The 25169-nt window shown below is 34.3% G+C and overlaps 2 protein-coding genes across 10 annotated transcripts in view; both read left to right on the forward strand.

Annotated features, from left to right (window-relative positions):
• The window catches only part of LOC143185088 (rap1 GTPase-activating protein 1), a 147136-nt gene extending 142364 nt beyond the window's left edge, over positions 1 to 4772 (forward strand). For all 9 annotated transcript variants that reach the window (XM_076387815.1, XM_076387814.1, XM_076387822.1 and 6 more), the window contains 5 exons: positions 1353 to 1591; positions 1748 to 2026; positions 2227 to 2392; positions 2527 to 3375; positions 3562 to 4772. In XM_076387815.1, the coding sequence (XP_076243930.1) occupies positions 1353 to 1591; positions 1748 to 2026; positions 2227 to 2392; positions 2527 to 3375; positions 3562 to 3723 (1695 nt within the window). In that variant the 3' untranslated portion in view covers positions 3724 to 4772. The remainder of the gene's footprint in view (positions 1 to 1352; positions 1592 to 1747; positions 2027 to 2226; positions 2393 to 2526; positions 3376 to 3561) is intronic.
• Positions 4773 to 8085: 3313 nt separating this feature from the next.
• Dlg5 (MAGUK family member discs large 5) lies at positions 8086 to 19204 on the forward strand. Its single transcript, XM_076387230.1, has 12 exons — positions 8086 to 8131; positions 9098 to 9115; positions 9433 to 9580; positions 9686 to 10034; positions 10122 to 10541; positions 10784 to 11872; positions 11948 to 13892; positions 14057 to 15050; positions 15119 to 15360; positions 15494 to 15723; positions 15846 to 16065; positions 16151 to 19204. The coding sequence occupies exons 1-12, from the start codon at positions 8089 to 8091 to the stop codon at positions 16255 to 16257; spliced, it is 5805 nt and encodes a 1934-aa protein (XP_076243345.1). The 5' UTR covers positions 8086 to 8088; the 3' UTR covers positions 16258 to 19204.
• Positions 19205 to 25169: the final 5965 nt, after the last annotated feature.

A 25169-nucleotide genomic window follows, 5' to 3' on the forward strand; every position in this document is an offset into this window, starting at 1 on the left:
AATAACATGGCGTAGGTCCAAAAATTGGACTATTATACAAAATAACGAAAAATTCCTTTATACAGCTGTGTGACATGATTTCTTTTAATTTTGCAATCGTTTTACAATTTCTCAAATACTATTGTCCCTTATATTAAATCATCCAAATTTTCAGTCTGTCACATTTCTATAATTCACTAGATTCTATATTCCCAATCCTGTGTAGCAATGAAGACACTTTGTGACCTCTACTCACATAACTGGTTCGAGCAACAGTTGTTGGCAAGCATCTCTACAACTTGTAGTGAGAGTTTGATCCGTGCCAGGCTTTTAATTGTCCTTAATTTGAGATAGCAGCTCGACGGATACAGTTATATCTGTTCATTAAAACTGTGATGAACTTACGAGTAATATACAAATATGTGTATTTACATAACAAGTATTTCATCAATATTATACATTCTCTCTTCAGGTACATCTTCTTTGACAATTTATATAGACAAATATCCAGAGAACTGTTTTTATAATCTGCTGTAGAAACTTAACTTAAAATCTCAACACCTACAGCAGATGCACATAATGTACTACTATCATTTATAACTAAATCTTAAAATTAAATCATAATCATATAATTAATTCTTGATTTTATAATTAAAAGTTGGAATTAGGTCTGTAGACGAAAAACATATACAGGGTGTCCCAGCAAACACTGTACAGTACGTTATTTCCTAAAGTATTAGAAATAAAAACAATTGTTTATACGTGATTGCATGGTTCGATGGGGCCAATTTATTAGCGAAGGCGATTTTGTTGTAACATTATTATTACATGAGATATGATGGTAAAGTTTGATTTTTTAAATGGAACTATATATTTTTTTACAGATCAGTGGATAGTGAGTTTCAAAACGAATCCAGCAACGTCTAATTTATATACTTTTTTAAATTAATTTTCGAGATATTGCGCCTACAAATTTAGTGATTTTCGTCGAAAGAGAACCTTAGTATTGGTTTCATGGGGTAATGCCTAACACGCGCTATCGGGAGGGAATACTAAACCGCCCGCAGTACCTGCTAGTCTGAAAGGTCCTCTTCCGACGAAAATCACTAAATTTGTAAGCGCAATATCTCGAAAATTAATAAAAAAAAGTTTTTCGTTTAAAAAACCACTTGATCATCATATCTCATGTAATAATAATGTTATAAAAAATTCGCCTTCGCTAATAAATTGGCCCTTTCGAACCATGCAATCCTATATGAACAATTTTTTTTTATCTCTAATACTTTAGGAATTAATGCACTGTACAGTGTTCGCTGGGACACCCTGTATATGTTGTCACAAAATTAATATTCTTGATGTAAATACTTTTACAGGCCATCAACGAATCCCTCAACGTGAGTGCGTTAATGCCTGTTGTCTGTTCCGGAGCTGGCACACTGATAGCACGATACGATGAGCATGCGTTGGTATCGAGGTTCAAATTCGGTGTCCTTCACCAACGTGCTGGTCAGGTGACCGAGGAGCAATTATTCGGGAATAGGCAAATTACTCCAGCTTTCCAAGAGTTTCTGGACTTGTTGGGCCAAAAAATCGATTTGAAGGACCATAAAGGGTTAGTGGTAACAATTATGGGGCTACTTGATTCAGAGCTGTGACGATGGAAGAGGTCGTTGATCACTTGACAATTCTTTATTAAAAGTTTAATCAAATTTAGAAACTTGTTTGCCCTTCAATTCTTTGTACTAATAACAAATGTTAATTTTTACAGGTACCGCGGTGGTTTAGACACTCGACACGGTCAAACAGGAGACTCTGCGGTATACGAGGTGTTTCGAGGTCGTGAAGTTCTCTTTCATGTCGCTTCCCTTCTCCCATACAGTCCAGGGGATTCCCAGCAGTTGCAGCGAAAAAGACACATTGGCAATGACATTGTCGCGATAATATTCCAAGAAGAACCAACTCCTTTCAGCCCAGATATGATCGCTAGCCACTTCTTACATGCTTTCATCGTGGTGCAAGTCGTTGACCCTTGCACTCCCAATACGAGGTATATTCTTAGATTCGTACTCTATTCGTGTAGCGAGGTATTTAAATTCAGACGAATCAGTTGACCAATCGCTATTCCCACGTCCCAACAAACTTCAGTTTAAAATAGTATGCAGAGGATGATATGGGGGGGTTCCTCGGTAGGAAACTCAGATCTTGAAAGTGTTATACAATATATTTAGATTTATACTCTTAATGCAGATATAAAGTGAGCATAACGGCACGAAACGACGTTCCTTGGTTTGGCCCAGCTCTTCCAACGCCAGCTGTGTTTTTACGAGGAGTCGAATTCAAGGAATTCCTTTTGACCAAGTTGGTGAATGCTGAAAACGCGGCATACAAGGCTGAGAAGTTCTCAAAGCTGGAGGTAGATATTAGAATATTGTTGCAATAGAAGTAGAATTTCACATAGGATTTCTTAACAAATGTATTCCTACTTTGCATCAAATTTTACTATATATATAAGTCCCAGCCTTAACTAGTTTAATTTTGCATTAACAGCTAAGAACGAGGTCGGCTCTCTTGGAATCTCTCACAGAGGAACTCCAAGCGAAAACTGCCGAGTTTCTCGGGGGAGCCATCGGTCTAGGTGGTTCTGCATTAGGATTTGGAAGCAATTGTCCAGTAAGTCCTACTGCGAGCGATGCTTCAGGGTCTGGTAGTGGTGGTAGTGGCTCCAGATTCATAGATACGGTGCGAAAAGCACTGATATCACGAGTTAGGAACGCATCAACCGAAAGTGTACCTCAGCAGCTATCAAAAAAAGGTCAATCGGAGCCTAGCCCTCCAAGTAATCGACAATCGACGACGAAAATCAGCAGCAAGCGATCAGTGGAACCTTCGAGTCCTCTGGGTTCCCCTGATCTGACTCTCAGAAGGGATTCAGAGCATGGAAGTCCTAGTTTAGGAAGTCAGGACAGTAGTTTATCTAACACAGACAATCAGGATAGCAGTTTGGCGACTTTGCAGCAGGATGAGGTGGATCGTAGGGAATCTACTTCTTCCGTTTGCACTAGTAATGATACGACGATTACTGGAAAGGCCTCTGTGACTTCTATAACTTCTGTTCAAAGACTGACCCATGAAAACTTGAGGAAGCAAGAACGATCAGAGAAAACAGAGACACAACGCGTTATTTCGGAAAGTGATGATAGTTCGTTGAATAGTGAACTGGAACTCGATCAAGCTGCGTATCCTGATAGTGATACGGGTCTAGAATCAATGAGTTCTGCAGAGACTCATGATACGGCTAGATGTACCACTAAAGATGGCGTTTTAGAAGCTGAAAACCTGAGGATGGAAGTTACGAGGCTTAAATGTGATAAGTTGGATTTACTAAGGCAGAATGTGGTAAGTGTATAAACATGTGAATTTATCTCTAGTGACTTAAGAAAAATAATTTAAGGTCGTTTCATGAGATAAAAAGCCTGATCCAGTTTCCAATTTTAGCTAGATATTTTAGTTTACTAAAAAATAATTGATAATTAATTTTCATCTATAAGTGATCCTTCTTAATTGAATATTTATTATCTCCAGACTTGTCAGCGCGATATAAAACGTTTGCGAGAAAAGGAGCTTCAGCTGCAGTCAGACCTTGCAGCTGCTTCAAAAGAAATTCTCCGATTACGAGCAATGTTGAAGGAGTGTTCAACAAGTATTCCATTGGACAACAACAATCAGCAGACGTCTACTGTTTAAAGATCTCCTTGGGATGCGTTTAGCCCATTGGCGAGTAATGTCCCGTTGCAATTATTAGATTTAAATAATTAATTGGGTCGTAGTTGAAGGCACTACCTTTGGGGGATTGCTTCTGCCAAAGGAATCTTTCCGAAGTACCTTGCAAATAGTTTGAAACTTGTAATCGAGATGCTTTATGTTTTGTTTAAACTCTGTGGTTAATCTTCCTTAGGTAGAAATTGGTACAAATGTTGTGTTATAAGAAGCGTGAATGGTGTTTAAGAAGGAAAAAGAATGATACTGCGATATATATATATATATATGATTATAGCGTCTTTCAGAATATTCGCAGTGTAGGCGCCAATTGTTCACTCTGTAATATAACACTTGTTTCACTTTTAACCGTATTATTTATCTAATTAATTTATTAGTAGGCTAGCCTCCAATAGTCAATATATTTACGAATAAATTATAATGAGCACGCGTATGAACATAGAATCATACAAAGTAGGTTCATCTTGTCATTGTAATATTAGAACACTTAGAGTAAACAAGTAAAATGGCCTTTAGACTTAGAGTTTCAGAAACTAAGAGCAAATACAAATCGAACATGTTCTTCTGTAATAATTGAATGTTCATAAATTGAGAGATATATGTTAAAACGATATCCATGTTCAAAAAATAGGGTCATATTGTCACAAGAAGCAGTATAAACTCTGAATGGTGTTCCAATGCGCCCAAGGATAGGAATCCATCGATACATTTCTGATGTCTCATGTTAAAACACCAATGTATCGTTAGTTTTACAGTATTTACCATGATGAACTTATCGAGACACTAATTCTTTCTTAGTATTAATCCGAAACAGTTTTAAGGAATACGTCTCGTGAATCTTCCAGTATCATTAGCCGATTTAGAATAAGATTAGGTTCTTCAACTGTTTAAACAGTTACGATTTAGCTGCACCAAATTGTTTAAGAGCACACAACGTATTGATGTGTCATTAATGTAAAACAGAACACATATTCTTCACTTAAGAAGTGAACTTAAGTGTATTTCGTTTGCTTATACACTTTACTTTCACTATAATTCACCGATAGTATTAGTATGTTTTATTATTAGTACTAATAACATTATAGTTTAATTCTTTTTTCTTTTTCTTTTTTTGATCTGTAAATAATCGGCCATCTTTCTTAAGGAGAGATAAAGATATTAAAGAAAAGGAAGGATAGAGGGACATGAAAGTTCACTCATATATAATACCAAAGTTTATCATAGTAAAATCTACCTTTTTTCGTTTTCTACATTCCTTTTCTTATAGTATATCCGTCTTCAAGCGTGTACTTTTTGTCTCAAGTTTTTTCTACAAGTACAATTCTACTGAATTTTGAGAAAGCTTTAGATAAACCTTTACAAATGCTTTGCTATATAAGTGACAATTATCACTGCCTATATGATGTCATTTTGAAGTACATTTTTCCATTTAATGTGTCTAGTTTTCTGGCATGATACTATTCTTCGAATTAGTTGCATTATTGCTTCTTAGACAGAAATTATTTTGAGGACAATATTTAGCAACGATTAAAAATATATATTTCTGCATTTTTTAGCTGAGATACAAGAGCAAACGATGCTCCCGAAAAAAGCATATTGGCATTGGCAACCTTTTTGAATGATTTTCCTTCACATTATTTTTAACTGTCTTAAGCCAATATATTTTATACGATTTATAATCAATGTGTTTTCACAGAGTTGTCTTAGACTGACTGTTAAAATAAGTCACCTACATATTTGGTTCAATTGGTCATTGTTATAATATAAAATAAACGGTAATTTCTGAAGCCTGACAGACTATTGTATTGTCAATAATTAATTTAAAATAAACTATCATCGAATACTGAGAACTATCTATCACAATTTCAAATATTGCAACCTTATGATAGAACCTAATTACTAAACGATTTGAAAGAGACACACATGTACAACCTAGAAGCAGATAACTAACATTGTAGAAAATTGTGAAAATTAAGTATTTTAAGAGAACAATCTCATTGTTGAAGACAAGTATCTTACAAAGCTTCCATTATTGTGAATTAAAGTGAATATTTAAGAGAAGCTCGAAACTAATCGAGGTTGATTTTACATATGTATATAATATAGATTGTGTTTAATTAACGGGTCATTTAAGGAGGACGTCTCTTTGTCTAAAATTTAGGAAGAAAGACTATGTTTACCATTCTCTAGTGTGATTTCTATGCTGGCCTTGCAAAATCAAAGATTATCTATATTACAAAGAGATATGTGTTATATTATGAGAGCGTGAGTGTGAGAGTGTGTGTGTGTGAGAGAGAGAGAGAAAAATTATTACTGCTATAAATATATATAAATATATATATATATACATATATATATTTTGTATTTAATATTAATCGCCCAAATCTAACAAAACTGCGAATACTATTATTCTCTGACACTACAATACGAAAGTATATATTTCTTATGACTGGTGTAAGTATTCGCAACTTTATTTTTTCTTTTCTATGCACAACTGTCGACTTGAAAATCAATGGTAATAATGATCGCCAATAAATAAAGTTATTTAAACAAAGAATCTGTGTTCCTTAGTGTATAAGATATGTCTTTACCATTTGCAAACACCTTAAATATCTGTGAGTTGTTTCATGAATTACAGAAGTGGTTTAAGTCAAGAATATTAAAAATTGAATTTAGTTATTTATTTTGTGCTCATAAATTCAATTAAAGAAACATTTTTGACCACTTCCATCATTAATGGCACAATTAAAACGTTGAAAATTGTCTTTGATTTTCACATGATTAAAATGTTGGATATTCTAAGTTACTGGTTTCTACTTAATGTTGAAAACAGTTTTATTCTACTATACACAAAAAAGTATAAAATACAAAGGTGTATTAAAGAACGTAATGTGTTCAGAAAAATTTTAAGTAAATTTCACTTTTACATTTTAAAGTAAATTCAAAATAATGAAAAAATAAATAAATAATATTGTTTAAATATATAGAAGTGTAGATTCATTAGCGCCGTTTTTACAAGATTTTAATTTTTAAAATAAAATATTTCGTTATTCTATTCTACTTCTGTTCACTCTTCTACACCTAGTCACTGTTCAAATAATCTCAAACTACTTTTAGAAATTTTATAATCTTAAGTTTAAGAAAAACTTTAAAACTACGATCCAGTTTTGACTAAATTTGCATAAAAGTAGACTACTCAACATTTTTAAGATTCTCATTCCAAGTTAAACGGGTATACCAATATTACTAATTTGGAATACTATACTTCATCATATTTTTCACTACTTACCATTCAAATAAAGTGAAACTATTTTTGAAGATTTTATACTTCGAAATTTAAGAAAAACTCTACAGTATGATTAAATAAATTTGTATGGACTTAAACTACTTAAAATAGCGTTTTCAAGATTTCCACTTTAAATTGCACGGGATTATCTTTCGAAACGACATAATCGACCGATTCTGGTACACTAGCGCCACAACGTTCAGTAACAAGCAGTCTGGCGACGTATGTTTATTATCGACAATGCGAACAGGCTGTAGTGGCAGAATGAAAATGGCTAATTGTCAGGTTCGCTGGTACAGCAGGTGAGCGATCAATTATCGTTAATACCTCGACGTTACTCACATCGGGATAAATAGTGCACAGTTCGCGGTCGGGGTCAGTGAGAATCGTCTCGATCTTAATTAACGAACCGAAATCAAGTTAAAAAACGATTCCAAGAGGTGTGATCACCGCCGAGAGACTCGGTTCCTTTTTTCTTACAGTGATAACGAGTTTTCAGCTTTTTAGAAACGATCTTTATCTCCTCACTGTGACTCTCAAATGGAGATCAACAGCCTCCTAATTTGACAAGAAAAAATCGGAATGAACGCAACCGCGGTTTCAAGATCGACACATCAGCAAAACGTAGATTAATTTATTAAGTCCATTCGGAAAACATACGTCCGTTTCTGCTGTATCAGTAACCGCGCGATGAAAAAAAGTGATGCATGAAAAGTCCCGATATTACGAGGCACGTGCTTGTATTGGATTAAAGAGTGTGTATGTGCGTATATATGTGTGTGTGTGTGTGTGTGTGTGTGTGTGTGTCGTGCGTATGTGTGTGCGTGTGTGTGTGTGTGTGTGTGTACCAGGTGCACTGTTGCATCCCTCTGATGAACACCATGCACCATTTAGACCATAGCCATAATGTCATCCCGAAGGCTGCTTCTTAGTAATTCACAAAGGGTTCACTCTTCCGTGAAGTACAGTTTATGGGTACTTTCCAGGCAATACCTAGCGCGTACCTTGCTGGAGAAGTATTTGTAGATCCTCTGTGAATCAAGAGCATGGCTTCTGGTGCATCTTCGTTGGATAGTGCTGGAAGTAGTGGTGAGTATACTTTGTAGTTTTCTAAATTTTGGTTTAGAAGGCATTTGGAGTTAGTAAACTTGTAGCAAACTTTGATCTGATGCATGAAACACAATTTGAGGGAGATTAAGTCTTTGATGGAATATAGAGAATGAAAACAATGTTTTGGGTAATCATAAAGATACAGAGAACAGTTTTGCATAAAGATTAATATTTTAGGATAACATAGGATACTATAAGTATAAATATGGTAGCAGATATTCACATTATGAATGAAACATGATTTGGAGAAGATTACAATTTTAAAGAAGCAGACTAAATGAAAACAATAGTGTTTTTACTAATAGCAAAGGTAGAGAGGATATCTTATATAAACAAATATTATTCTAGATTAAATATTTTTTTTACAATGCACAGTATTAGTTTAAAATGGATCAATATTAGTAGCTGTGTGTGATTATAACATGCAATGAAATACATACTATCTAAAATCAACAATCGTATTACAATTATAATCTAGTAATTTGTTGTGAAAAACTGTTTGTTTTTATGTCTCATATATACTCTATTTATTTAGAACAAAGATACAAAAATTCTTTCTTTATAGTATGTATGCAAGTATTGGAGTATAAACATCATTTATGGCACAACTTCCAAAACACTGCAAAAAAGTTCTAAACCTAAAATTGGTCTTTACAATTACTAAGCTTTGCAGTATAGAAAAATATATGTTCTACTTTGCAAGTTGAAAAGATTTTCTAAACAGTGAGTACAATTTCACTTTACAGAAAATAGTGAATCATGATGATTACATATATGACATAGAGTTTCTTTCCTGGTGAAAGCTAGCAAGACTTATTACATTGTTCTACCAATTGTAACAAACTGCACAATCTGTAATCATAGCAATTTTATTCCAACATTTACACTAGATTATGTAATATTTAAATTTATAGTTTATTAAATTCTTGTCCTTATTTTTTGCAGATGGAGCACTCAATATGGGTAAGAACATCATTGAAAAAATAGTGTAAATTTGTGATTTAGACTATGTAGTATCTTAGTTTTTGTCTCCCATATAAGAGTATATTTATATTCAAAATGAACAAATTTCTTGTTTCAAGTAGTTTAACTACTAGTGTTGTAGCAAAAGTTATAAGTTTTTATGTAGAGCATGAATCTTTAAATTAAATTTACATTAGTACATAATATAGTACATTGATGTACCCTGAAATGAAATCACGCTTTATATATTTAATTATGTTATGTTTAATGTTTTGCAATGTGCATTGTTGGATATAACTTACATGTGTGGCATGCAGAAAGAGATAGCGGTGGCTATAGCAGTGTTGGAAGTCCTGTCTGTGGTCCTGAATGTCGTAGCGATTATGATGGTTTGCAAGTTCAATGTGACCAAGCCATGCATCAGCTTCAGCTACTTAGGCATAAGCACTCAGACACTATAAGACGGTTTGTTGTAGTTTTAAACTAGTAATATTTTCTGTTTTGTTCTGCTGTGCTTTCAAAACGGTTTTAGTTCTGGAAGATGTACTAATAAAATAAATTGAAACACAGGTGTGAACATACTATGAAAGAATTGGAGTACTATCGAGGACAACACATACCAGTCATGAACCAGTTAGAGACAACGTCACAGGAGAACTCCGCGTTGCGGGGAAAATATGGAGATCTAGTAAATGACAAGCAACGCCTCGATCGAGAGGTCCAGGCGTTGCAAAAAGAAGTATCCGAATTAAGGTGTCAGAATCAAGAAGTCCTTGTTCCTGATGCTAGCAATAGCGATACCATGAATCAGCACTATTTATCTGCACTTCGAAAATACGAAGCCGTTAAAGACGAGTATGATGCTCTTAGGAAACGGTACGATGACTTAATATCGTCGCATTCATCGGCTGTTAACAAGGCAAGTGTAAAATATTAGTTTAATATTCTTCATAAAACTAATATAAGTATACAGTATCCTTAAAAACTTATATATGATTAAGTATAGTTGGAACTATCACAAGAAGAAGCTGCCAGGCTGAAGAAGCAATACGATGAAGTTGTACAAGAACGTAACAGTGCAGTTCGCGAACGAAACGGTTTAAAGCAACAATGTACAGCTGCAATTAGGCAATGGGATATTGCGTTGAGGGAAAGGAACGAATATCGTGAGGCTTTGGCTAAGGTACAGCAACAACATGAAGAAGCAGTGAAGGAAATCAATCATGCAATGGTGCTACGTATGAAGGCTAGTAAGGATATGAAGAGATTAACCGAAGAAAGGAATGCCGCGTTGCAAGAATACAGTTTAATAATGGGCGAGCGAGATACAGTGCATAAAGAAATGGAAAAACTTGGAGATGACCTTACACAAGCATACTCGAAAGTTACACATTTAGAAAACCAGAATAAACAACTCATAGAGGAGGTACGTTCATTGAAATTTATACTTTCACATTTAATTAATCATTTCCCACATCTAAAAAAAATGTTAATATAGTCGCAATGTAGATGTGCATAATTGAAAACGAAGATTTGTTCACTAGTATTGCTTGCTTCTTTTATATTTTGTATTGGATTTTAGTTATTTATATACTTTATACATACTGCCGTACATACTATTTTTAAATCAATGTTCTGTGTTTCAATACCCGTTCTATTTATTTTTAGAAAAAAACTTTATCCTATCAAATTGAAACTTTACGAAGAGAAATTTCATCTGCTCTACAAGATCGAGACGAAGCTTTAAAACAGTGTAACGAATTACGGCAGAAGTTTGGCGATTATTCCGAAGGTTCCAACAGGGACTACAAAAATCGTATGGAATTGCATTCGTACAATCGTGAACGAGATAACTCGAACAAAGAGGCTGAGAGAGAGAACAATACGACGGATTACACTAAACGGGATAAAGAGCGTATGGACAACTTGGATCAAGCAAATATGGAATTGGATAAACTTAGGAAAACAGTAGATAAGTTGCAAGCGGAACTTGAGGAGGCCCTTCAAGAAGCAGAGGTGTCGAAGCGAAGAAGAGATTGGGCTTTTAGCGAGAGGGATAAAATAGTCTTAGAAAGAGAGAGTATTAGGACTTTATGTGATAGATTAAGAAAAGAAAGGGATCGTGCGGTTTCAGACCTTGCGGGTGCTTTACGCGATTCTGATGATATTAAAAAACAGCGAAATGAAGCGTCAAAGGAATTGAAAGATCTCAAGGAGAAAATAGAGTCTGGCGATCACGCGTTAAGAGCGAGTCAGTTTGTGCAAGGATTATCTCACGCTCATGACTCTGCAATCGATAGCGATGTTAACGATTGGGAGATTCTGACCGTTCATTTGGATGTCAGTCGACTTTGTTTAGATTCGGACCGCGATATGGGATTAACGTTAGTTGGAGGTCGCGATAATCCTTATTATCCGAACGACACAGGAATTTATGTTGCTCAAGTAGTAGCAGGCAGTGCTGTTGATGGTAAACTGAGAGTCAACGATTGCATCATGCGAATAAACAATGTTGATTGCTCGTCCGTTTCTACGCGTGTAGTTATGGAAACACTGCGATCTTGTTCAGTAGGATCGGCTACACTGACGATAAGAAGGCGACGTGTTACTAGAAGATCGTTAAGGACAACACAGCTGCCTGTCGGTTCCGTTCCTCATGGAATCTCTTTGGAACTTGGCGTGTACATTTCAAAGATATCTCCTGGTAGTTTAGCTGCTAAAGACGGCAATCTTGCTGTTGGAGATAGGGTATTAAATGTACGTTTTACGTTTGTGTCTTTATATTTTACCATTACCTTTTCTTTACAATAATTATGTATTTTTCTTATTTAGATTAATAGCAAAGCAATGGAAGGTATCAACTCGAGTCACGAAGCGATGACAATACTGAATGACACGAGCATGGATGTTCTAACCATTACGACCTTGAAAGGTATACCGTTGCCTTCAGCCACTAGTTCCGAGACTATGACCATTGATGGTAGTTTTAGTACGGAAAAACAAAAAATGGTGAATAGTTGTTCGCAAACAGAACAAGAAAGATTGATGCTGAAAACTGCATCAGACGATTACGATAGGCGATACCTTGCAGCGAATTTTGGTGACAGAAGTGTCTACAAAGTTTCAAAGTCGGTTAGCAGTGAAAAAGCGAGTGGCATTAGCAATGCTTGGGATAATATAAGAGAGAAGATTGATATTGTACGAGGACGTAAACACAGCAAGGACCGAGAAGAGAAGAAAAAACGTCACCGGAACTCCAGTCCGAATACGTTCGAGCAAGAGCAAGATGCGATTGCAGAATTAGACTCGGTGATTGAGAGTTATCACAAGAAAACGAATAATGGGGTATTGAAACGAAGTAAACGTCGAGGAACTGAAAAAGTTGAGAAGAATGGAGGTACGTGGCCAAAAGCCAGAGGTGGGCCTCTGATACAAAATGGTACTGGTACCATTTTGCATCCACGTAAGACAAAAGAAAGGTTGCCTTTAAGTGTTCTCCTTAATCACCCACCCAAATATGAAAGCTATAATTACAATCGTATTTCCAACCCCATCCCCTTAACCAATTTTTCTAATGTGAACAATCGGCATACCGTTTATAAGTCTGTAGAAAAACCATTACCAAATTTCCTTAAGACTGGACAGTTATTTAGTCAGAAATCCTTTACTCCAGTGGTGCAGTTCAAAGATATCCCGATAGATAAGAAACCGGCGTCGGAATTCGAGAACACGGAGAACAGACTCAGTTCCACGTTGACACCGTCCGAAACTAGTATTGACTTCTCCGTAAAGTCCAGTAATACGGGGAAAGACGTAGAGTATTTCTCGAAGAAGAGGGCGCAAAAGTATACTCCTAGCAATGAAAGCCAAGTAGAGACGCTACAGCATAATAGAGCCCAATCGCAGCTCTACTCTGGAGCTGGGTCTTCCACTTCATCAGCCAGCGGAGCGAGGCAACAATTAACTGGTAATTTTTCGTTTCCCCCGTATACACACTCGCATCCGCATCCCCATCAACAGAACTCGTTGCCCTCGAGATACCCCTCCCCGCCGTCTTTGCCGTCTGCACAGTCTGGGGAGTCGATAGGACTTCCCGATGCACGATCTTATTGTTTTGAACCTTCATATAGTCCCGGCCTACAAACAGGATTCGGGCATTTGCACACACCCTCCGTAGATTTGCATTATCACAAATCTCGTGCTCCACCAATTGGCACCACTTACGACGTACCAGCATATACGCATGGTTACGAAGGTGGAACGTTTCCAAGAAAAAAGGAGAATCAGCGTTTTCGAATACCATCGAACCCTAGCGTGACGTCGAAAAGCAGCGTGGGTAAATTGTCCACTGGCAGCATAGAGAGGACCTCAGAAAGAGGTAGTCCGATGCCGACATTTCACGTGGAAGTACTTAGCCCAGGTACTGGCGGCGGGAACAGCTCTGGAACTGTCAGGGGGAGCAGTAACAACAAACGATCCAGCATGCCAGATTATTGTTATTCGCAACCCAGGCCAGCACCTGGAGAACTTCGCAGGGTTCACATAGATAAATCGGTGGAGCCTTTGGGTATCCAAATCTCTTGCCTAGAAAGTGGCGGTGTGTTTGTTTCCACCGTCAGTGAGCACAGTTTAGCGTCCCAAGTCGGCCTACAAATTGGAGACCAGTTGCTAGAAGTCTGTGGTATCAACATGAGGAGTGCTACTTATCAGCTTGCTGCCAATGTATTGCGTCAATGCGGTAATTCCATTACGATGCTGGTGCAGTACAGTCCGGACAGTGAGTATAGTGTTCTACTAGAGTGAGTAGTTATATCCCTTTCACAACCTCCATTTTTTCAATCATTTTGCACGGTTCTCGTTCAATGTGACTTTATTCAGCGTCGTTGCATGATTATTATCTCAATATGACATTATGTTTATATATAATCTTTGTTTTACCAGAATACAACGAATTAGAAGGATCTGCTTCTTCAAGTTCTTCGGAAGCGGGTGGCGCCGAAGGAGGCAGTCGAAGCGGGTCGCCAACTCCATGTAATAGTCCCGAGGCTCCAAGGAAAACGACTATAGAGCCTTTGGAGAGTTCAGAACCTGAACGTGATGCTTCCAGTAGTTTAAGTACAGCTCGTGAACCTTCAAAGACGTTGGACATTATGCGTGAGACCTCGAACACCTTACAACCGCCTCGTACAATTAGAGAAAGAGATATTAGAAATTCTGCTTCACTAGAAGTACGAGGTACGCAAGAAAGAGAGCGAGAAATCCGAGCATCCGCGTCTCTGGATATTAATATTAGAAAGCCAGAACTCCGTAGTTCGGCCACGCTAGATAATATGCGGAATTCTGCGACACTGACTCGTGCGCAACTGAATCAGGCAGCGACTACCTTACAACGGCAGAACGCTACCGTGAGAAGTCCGACGCAGGATGATCAGAATCGCAAAAGTCCGCCTCCAAGCGAACCGAGGTACCTATTTATCGAGACCAGGAAGTGTTCGAACTTGGGAATCTCGCTCGTGGGCGGTAATGGTGTCGGAATATTCGTACATTCTGTGCAACCAGGATGCCTCGCTGAAGAAGCAGGACTGCGCACTGGCGATCGCATCCTAGAATATAATGGCGTAGATCTTAGGCAAGCAACCGCGGAACAAGCGGCTTTGGAACTGGCTAGACCAGCGGATAAAGTAACGTTAATCGCTCAATACGTACCTGAAAGGTATAACGAAGTCAAGGACAAACCTGGGGATAGTTTCTACGTGAAGGCGTTATTCGATCGAGTAGGCGAAGTAGGGGATAGTTTGCAGCTTAGGTTTAATAAAGACGATATTTTGTATGTTGATAACACTATGTTCAATGGGACTCCGGGTCACTGGAGAGCCTGGTTAGTCGATCAGACTGGCAGGAGGCAAACCTGCGGAATAATTCCGAGTAAATTCAAGTAAGTTGAAAGATTAAACTATGAAATCGTATGTATACATATGTGCGCAATGTATATTGTACTTTTAGAGTTGAAGAAGAGTTACTTTTACGGCGATCGTTAGGTGACTTGGAAACAGATACAACTAGACGAGGCAGTACCAGTGCGAGAAGAAGCTTCTTTCGTCGAAAGAAACATCAACGGTCTTCTAGCAGGGATAGTAAAGAATTGTCACACCTCACAGGTGTGAATTTAGGCTGGTACAGCGATAGTGGGACTTTGAATGAGGAGACTTTGCCAGCTAGTTATCAACGAGTTGAAAGACTAGATTGTAAGTATTCTACATAAACACAACGAAAAAGAAGGGAATTTTTTCAAATATATTTGACCTCCTTTAAACCTAGTAAACGCGCAATTTTCAGAATGGTTAAAGTTATCGTATCGATTGTTCTAATTTTATGCAGATCCAGTCTTGAGGCCAGTGTTGATTATTGGACCATTGAGTGAATGTGTCGTGACGAAGCTCCTACAAGAGTTCCCAGGAGAATTTACTAGGTGCCTTGCGGAACCCATGCATTGTTCTCAGGCAACGCTCGAGCAAGGTCTACGTGATGCGCTTTACGTAGACTACAGAAAAAAAGGAAGCTATTTCGAGTGTACTACAGTGCAGGCTGTCAAGGACATCTGCGAGAAGGTAAGATATTTTTTTCACTACTCCATATACAATATTGATGATGCTATTTATATAGAGTTAGTAAATGTGGCAGGTTAAATAAGTAAAAATAGGTCGTTTCATGTATCTTTTTTTATTTACAGAATACTCATTGCATTTTGGACGTATCAATTGCATCGATCGAACGACTGCATCGACATCAGATCTATCCTATAGTTTTGTTGATCAAGTTCAAGAGTACGAAGCAAATTAAGGAGGTGAAAGATTCTAGATATCCAAGCGATAAAGTTAGCGCTAAGGCTGCCAAGGAAATGTACGAACAAGCGTTGAAATTGGAAGCTGAGTATAGGCATTACATATCTGGTAAAAAATTTTCTCGGTTCAAAATTTTGTTTGTGTCGCGTATTAAAATGTCGTTATTAAACTTTTACAATATTTATTGTTTCAGTTGTAATACCAGCTGGAGTTAATGTAGCGTACATATGCACGCAAGTAAAAGCTGCAGTAGATGAGGAGCAAAGCAAAGCATTGTGGGTTCCTAGAGGGCTTCCCTGACGTTTAAGGGGGGGTCCCCACAAGCCACAGTGGAAATCGATTTAAATTCCACCAGGGGGCCCTTACGGTGTACGATTGTACAAAATTGTTACAAATTCGTTTATTTATGGTCTCTTATTTGTTTCAGCAGTATGAAAATATTTCAACTCTTCCATTTAAGAATTCATTACAACAGTTGTTTCATTCATTCTCACTCATTTGGGTTGTGACGCAGTTTTATAAAGATTGTAATGTTGTTTTCATTTTAGTATCATTTAATATATTTTAGTATGTTGAAATCTGCTGACAAAAATTATATATTTCACTCCAGTATGTTGTTTTATGACGTATTTCTCTGAACAAATATTTTGCGAAACATGTAAAGATACATATCAAAACCCTGAGGTATATACTTATACATACATATATATATTTATATAGGACATTGTAATATTGACGGAAACCTCTGCACAATCGACTTCGTAATAATTTCATATCGCATTTACTTCTTCAAGAAGAAGAAAATATCAATGCTTTATCTTGTATATTTTGTTTTTATGGATAAAACTTAACTTGAGGTAGTTGAAACGTTTCGCAAGGTTTCTTGTAGTCAACGAAACCCTTTATTTGAACAAAATGAAACAACTTACTGGTTTAGCTTGCTTCGAGCCTCGATCGATCGTAATTTCTCAGCAAAGCATGCAACGTTGCAATAGTGTTAACCGCTGCGAGACCATAAATGAATTGGTATAATAAATGAAAATTTTTGGTCGTACTGTGGCCCGTTAAAAGATTGGTGGATGAACAAGAAGTTTCTTAGAGAATAAGTACTAGCTGAGGTTGTTAACCCCTCAAATCGTTTTGTACAGAATGATTTCATTTAGTATTATTGTACAGACATTGTAATGTTATATAAAAAAGTTACTTATTTGTATATAATTTACTTACAAAACTTAGGAATTCTATGCTTACTAATTTTTAGTTTGTACGAAGTGTTTTAGATTTAAGTCATACTGTTTAGTCATATGGTTTGCAAAAACTGTTTATTCATAATGCTGGGAAAAGTCGGTTTGAGGGGTTACGGTTCTTAATGTTCTAAATTGATAAACTAATACATGTAAACAAAACAGAGTACGGAATTGATAAAACGATGGTTCGATGTTGCCATCCAATTTGTAAATACATTAAACTAGAAGATAAGCAGTAGATATCAACGACACAAGCTAATTTGATATTAAACGCTCGTAACAAGGTAACATTTAATGATGCACATTGCTGCTTTTTTATGTCTTGATGATTTCAAATTGATCATCAATCATCAATTTCGAATTGATGATTTCAACACTGACAGTTGTTTTTTAAAAGAGCTTAAAACACTTTGTAAGATGCAATCAATGTATTTTCGAGGAATTGACTTTAAAGCCCAATGCACACGAGCGATTTTTTGACACATGATTTTGTTGCAATCATATGTTTTCTTTTGTTTTCCCAATTACAAACAACGAAGACAGACATGAACACAGTGAGATCGTGCATCAAAATATCGCTTGTGTGCATCGGGCTTAAAACGTGAATACGTACCACTACGTATCTGCATTCAGGGTTCACACCATGATTTTACATATTTTTATATGAATTTTAACATTGACTTTGGACATAGTTTTTATTTTTGGAACCTTTAAAATTGAAATAATAGTTGATTAGTTTCTTCTCGATATTTTGATAATCACGTAAAGAAATTTTGTATTTTTCAATTTCTTGTACACATAGTGTCTGAATGTAGATACAAATTTCGTAAATACTGTTCAAAAAATTGAGGGTGCATTAAACATGTCCATTGACAGATTAACGAAAGAGTTTAATTTATAATGCCTCGATACTTAAATATACAATTCTTGTTTCTAAGTAAAGCCTTTCTGTCTTCAAAAGAGGCTTGCCTTTTCTAATCGTCTAGATAAATATCATATGCCACAGGAAAGAAATACGATTGTATTCTATTAAGGAATTGTCGTAGTTTAAAGTCGTATATCACAAGTGAAAAATATTCATTCGGAATTCTGCGCGAAAAGATGCGAAATGAGAGTGAAAAGCAAGAATTACTAATATATGGAAAAATACTCGGTTTATTATAAAATATTATTTTCGTTTATATTACATTTCTATTTTTAATAATAGTCAACTGTGCAGTTCTACAAAAATTCTATCTTTGGTAAATCAGTTTTTTTACCGTCTACTTTGCAATAAAGAAGGAAAAACTCTCCCATGTTGGGCCATTTTACATTTCCTTGATATAACTTCAATAATTATAGTATGTACATATAATTATCGATGTAAGTAAATTCTTGTTTTTTGCTCTCGACTGTTCTTTTTTGTAAAACAAAAGTTTAGTTTTCTAATGAGACAATATTTAGGCGTAAGTTACAAGTGAAACCAAAAATTAAAGAGATACTATGCTAATTCATAAGGATTATAATTACATTTAATAATCTCGTTAGAGTCGAGGTATAGATGTACACTTTTTGATATACGGAGAAATCATCGGTACGAATTTCGTGATAGATTTCAAATAAAAAGGAAGGAGCAAAAGAAATAATTGCATTAGTAGAGGTGCCAAGTATGTTTGGCTGTCTAACAAGGAATTACGTTTTGTATCCAGGGTAGATAGTTTTAAAAATAATTGTGGATAATCTAAATAGAAACTAAAATTAGGAAGTTACTAATGAATTAACAAAGATATTTTCGGAAAGACATATTTAATTTTTATCTTCTTAATAATTAGGAAAGCTGCGAGTAATACATGTGTTTGTACACATTTATGAATCTTAGACATTATACATATGTCTGATTATATAAATTATTATACTTAAATGAAGGACGACGTTATTGTCGCAGTTTTCTTGCATTATTTTTTATCGATTTGTTGTTTTATTGTTGCTATAAAGAAAGCTTATATTTTCAACGAAAAAATAATGAGTTTCTCTTGATTATTCATTCAAAAATGATTTAAATGGAACGTGTAATATTAAAATATTCTTTATAATTTCAAATTTGTTATAAATAATGACAAATTCTTTACACTGTACAAAGTACAGTATACGTATTATTTATGAAATTATTGAGCATTGTTATTCAATGCATGTTTAGAATAAAATTATGTTTAATGTAAATATAAAGAAGTCTTGAAACCTCCAAAATTCGAGTTACGACGCGGTTTTTGATTGAATTTGAATGTAATAGAATTTAATATAATTAAAGTTGCAAGAACTGCAATTATCCTTTAAACTGGAAAATAGTTTTGTAAAAAGATTTGATCTCTATTTCTTGTTATGCTACCAGTTGGTGCACATTCCTCGACTAAACTTATTTTCGTCACTATTTTGTTTCTTCTTCGTTGTTACGTAAATACTGACTAATACATAAATGCTACTTTTTTTTTTTTTCTTTTAATAGAAAATTTAAAACACTTAAAATTTTAGGGAACTTTTAGGACAGATCAATATTAAACGAATATTTTACATAAATATAATGTATAATGTGTAAGATTCAATCAAAAGGGATCAAAAGTTGCAGTTTATACCATCTTCACCTCTTTTATCGCATTTTCGGGGAATCCTAAAGTTGCCGACGTCTAAACTGAGCGTAATTTTTGCGAGCGTGAGGGAAAAATTAAGATAGGTCGAGGACGAAGCGAAACGCCGAGGAATAAAAGTAGGAAAAAGCAAATATACAGAGGGAGGAAAGAAAAATAACTTTATTATGAATATTCTCGATCACAGCACTGTGATACTTACATATTACTGTTTCGACGACATGTCAGTTTTCACAATCCTTCTATTATACATATACAGATATAGTATGAAATTCATATTTTGGGCAATACTTACATCCATGCATAAATGTGTATATATATACATTTATATATACATAAATGTTAATAATATATATTTGACTACGCACTAAATATTTTTCATAAGCACGTGGATCGAAACCATGCGAAACCATATACATAACGCACGTGAAGAAAGTAAAAAAATGTGCAATATTTTACTTTTTTTTGTTTTTCAGTTGTAATAACATTTCGAGTGGACATGACTTGAACAAAAGAAATAAAAGTTATCTAAATAATAGATATAGTTACATATTGCTTTTATAGCCATCCAGTTTTTAATGACATGAAGAAATACATATCCTTCACTTTTGAGAAATCAGGTATTTTTTATTTGTAACAGTCATACAACACACGAGTCACGAGTTCTATGTAATTAGTAGCATAGAAAAATTGAATATAAATTTTTATTTAATGCAAATTTTAAATTATCCTACAAGATATAGGAGATGTACTGTTATATTATAAATTAACTTTTCAAAAAAGAATCAAGATCATGAATTGTATGTTGAATAATTTAATACTTAAATTTTTCGTTACGCCATTCTTACTATAAATGTGTAAGACACAATGGATACGAATTCTATTGTGCAGTACACAGTACAAGTTTTGTTCGCTCGAATTCCAAAACTATTTAAGACATCTGTGATGTACTCATAATTAATCAGACACAAGATTACGAAACACTAATCATTAATAATTATTTTAGCGTTTGTGGTGATGTATAAAGCTGCCTCCCCGTACGTATAAGGTGCGCCATGAAATGTACCCTTAATGCACACACCTGTTTCGTCAAAACTACACATGTATTTTAAAAACAATAAAAAATGAAAAAATTCTTTAGTACAATATCACTGGACTACAATATTATGAAAAGAGATTTAGTCACTGTGTGCCACAAATACTAAAGCTTTCAAAGGTAATGTACTGGTGCCACGCGATATCGCGTGACCGGACATTTAGCGTTTATGATCGGGCCTGCGATATCGCGTGTTTGACAGCAAACGTATTAAGGAAACAAATGAGTATGTGCATTAAGGGCGGAAGATATTTGAGATCCAAGGGTGTAGCCTTAGTGTAAACAGTCTTCATGTGCACCAAATATCTGCGTGACACATTTCAGATGCGAGAATGTAACTTAACGTGGACGGGACGCCAAAATCGGCGATCACATATGAACAATGAGCGATACCGATTGAGAATTTATGCATCTGATGACTTATTCGAGAAGTGATCAAGACTAGTCCTTCAATAGTATTCTATTTTCTATAACGATTGTCTTCGCGTATCGCTTGTGTGATCTTCTCGAGGTCCAATCTTCGTAACGTAAATCTTTTAAATGTATTTTACAGTTCATTTGTACACCAATGTAGTATTTCCTCGTTATAAACTTGCTCTATATTCGCTATAATTCGAAATTTAAAGCGAGAATTTTACAGATTCTGCGTGCCACGCATATCTTTGATGAATTCAAAGAGCTACTGTAAGTATAAGTTGAACTTAAAATCGAGTTCCTCGCTGTAAACTCGCCAGTCTGTGAATTTATTGAGGAAATATTGTATTTGATGTAACTGTGCATTATTGGCTAAACAGAGTTTAGTTTAACTCCAATATTTATTTATTTCTTTATTATCACTAATAAAGCTGCAATGAATAAACACGTGGATATTAAGAGCTGAACCAACAGGTGGTGACAAACTTTACTCGACTATCATTCTGACCATCCCTAGCTTGATAAATATTAGCTGGTCAAAGGAAGGAACTGCATAACAGTGATTTACATAAAGGTTGTGACCAAAATGTCCATTACTTTTGGTTACTAAGATAATGATAATTGTAAAGTTAGTATTTCGTACATACAGTGACTCCCATTAGTATTTGGATACCCGTATAATTCTTAGCTCTATATTTTGAATAACTGCAGGAAGGAACAAAAACATATTATATATATCATATTATAAAAACATATTAAAAACAGTGTTAAGTTGCTACATGTTACTTTTTTTTAGTCTTATTACATCAAGATAGAATCAGCTAGATTGACCTTTCAGAGTTTAAATACCAGTCTCAGAAATTTGAAATAAATTCGAAAACTTAAGTATTAAAAAGTTGGATATTTGAAAATTTCAAAATATGTAAAACTTGAAAGTTTGAGAAATTTAAGATTTATATCTTAAATATTCAAAAATTTGAAGTTGTTCGTGGTGAGGATCTATTAAAACAATGATTTATTTAGTAAAGAGAAGACATACTCCATGAAATAAATTGAACCGTATTCGCAAGAAAGACTAAGCACTAAAATAAAATTTCGAAGCTGTATGTCAGACTGACATTTGATTTTACTAGCAAAACAATAATTTTTCAAATTTTGGTACATACACATATATTGTATTATAATGTGATATAATACGTTTTTGTTACTTGTTTCATATTTATTCAGGGTATGAAGCTTGAAAGATAAAATTAAATTAGTATTCAAATAATTAATAAGATTAATTAAATTAATTACACTTAAGGGAGTCATTGTACGTTTTTCACGATCGATTTGATTTCTGCCACCATTATGCATTAGCTCTAACAGCGAATGAACAATAATTGACAAGTATATATTCTTATCACGTTCATATAATTAGAAAAAATCGAACTGATACATCTTCTTCTAAGTTTCTTTCGTTGTTGAAGGTACACAATTTTTCAAACTCTGTGATTAAATTTGTGAAGAAATTTGTGATCGTACTGAGATGCAGATATTTTTGTATTAGTTCATTTTTATGCCAAAATGGTGATCGACTACATTAGATATTAGATGAGCAAAATGAATGATAAAATTATTTTCAACAAATTTTTAACTATCAAGGTCTCCTGCTTCTTTTTTCATGTTTTTCACAATAATATGTAAAATTTGAACAGTTTAAACACACAGCATAACAATGTTTAGGATTGGAAAAAAATAATAAATAGTGCCAAGGAAGTAATGCAAAAAAATTGTTCCTAAATTTTAAATTTGACTTTCAACTAGAACAAAATTTAAACCCGCATAACTCAAATCAGTGTTGGGTCGAAAAGTATATTTAATCATAAGGAGTTCTTCCTGTTTACGACGTTTCTTTTGCGATATGATCAAGTGAAAAGTAAAAGGAAACACAGTATGTAATGTTACCCTCCCTTTCTTTTATAATGGTTTCGATACCAAATGTTTTTATAGCTCATAATTTATAAATGTATACTTATGTACGATATACAAGATGTATTGTCGTCAGTTTGGCGCGCGAGTGTCCGAAAAGTATTAAAATGTCAACTGCTATTTATTAGCCTTTTTTCTCGTAGAACATATAAGTTATCTTGTGTAGAAAAACGAATGGATAATAACATTGATTGTAAGGAAAACTTTTGTCATTTTTTTATTGTTTATTATTTCATGATATCCTGTTGTTTAGTATTCTTCATCTTTGATGGTCTTCAATTTTGAGTTGCCCACAAATATTAGTTTAAATGAAATAAACCTTTGTTTTTCTTAATCGTCGTTGTCAGTGATTATCGCAGAATATAAGATGTTCAAAATTTTAGAGGTATAATATTATTTATATTTTTAAGAAAAATTATAATTTTAATTGAACGAATAAGATTATGTTTTTCTTTTTAATTTAAGAATTTTATTTCAAGAATTTGTAATTTAAATTTTAATATTTCATAAATATTTATTTATTAACGAGAGAAATTTAATAAATATATGTGTAATAATTTTATATATTTTTGTAATATTGTAGGTTTTATTGTTATATTTTTTATTCATACAAAAGCTAAAAGTCTGAGAGTATAACAATTAAGAAAAAGAATATGGTCCCCGATTATAATTCAATTTTATATATAAAATATTTTTTGCTACCACTAAGAAATTGCGAATTTGTATAGTTATAATTAAAGTTTTCTTAGAAGTGATAAATATCAAGGATTCAAGCTCTAATTTTTTGAGTTCTCCAGATCAACTCTTTAATTTTCTGAATAGTTTATTTTTTAAATATATATTGACAAATTTAACACATGTTGTTCATGTTAGCATTCAAAAAAATTTCTCACTAATTTAGTTGGAAATATATTAATTGAGATCATTTAAAACATTTTTTTTATAATAAATTATATTTTAATAGCAATACATAGAATGATAAAATGTTTTTTAGAAATCAATGAATGGAATCATTTCATTATCAAACTTTTGATCGCACAACATACAATTCATAATATTTTCATGTTTAAACAATTACAGTCTTAGTATTAAAATAAAAAGCAGTAATTTTAAATAACAATACAAACCAGTACGATAAAACAGAAACTATTTTTTTATCGACGTTTTTCACGTATTATAAACGTAAACAATCGTATCATGTGTAACGCTAGTAAACATAATTAATTAACAATAAGTGTAACAAAAACATGGCTTATGCGGTTTCATTCACGAGCCTTATCGATGAACTATCAAACTTCAACTGGCGGCTCAAAGCCAATGATTTTATAAAAAATTCTAATTTATATAATTTACCCTTTCAAAAATAGCATTAATGAATTGGCGAGGTTTTCCGCAGAAAATAAGCCTAAACACGAGATAAATCGAATTAGAATTATCTTTTGATCAGTAATCCGGATCTTTACATTCAAATTCATACTAGTCTGATTTATATTGTATTTGGTCTTATTTTGTTCTGGAAAACATTACCAATCCATTGTTACTACTGTCGTATAGAATATTCTTAACTCATTAAGGCCCAAAGTTGCATAAACGTAAAGTACCTAATTGAAAAAAGTAAATACCTTAGTATCATAAATGTAGTGCTTTATATGTTATTTTGTAGAGATATAAAACTCGCATTATACTAGGTACTATACAGAAAGTTCGATGACAGGTGTCAGAAATTTTGAGGAGCAGATCTACACACTAAAATAAAATGAAAATCAGGAATGACGAAAATGCGTTTAAAGCTTCGTGTCAGAATTATTAATCGTTAACACCTAAATAGAATTCGTGTAAAATGTGTCTGACTCGAGATTTATT

The sequence above is a fragment of the Calliopsis andreniformis genome, chromosome 10 (genome assembly GCF_051401765.1).
Source record: "Calliopsis andreniformis isolate RMS-2024a chromosome 10, iyCalAndr_principal, whole genome shotgun sequence".
NCBI lineage: Eukaryota > Metazoa > Arthropoda > Insecta > Hymenoptera > Andrenidae > Calliopsis > Calliopsis andreniformis.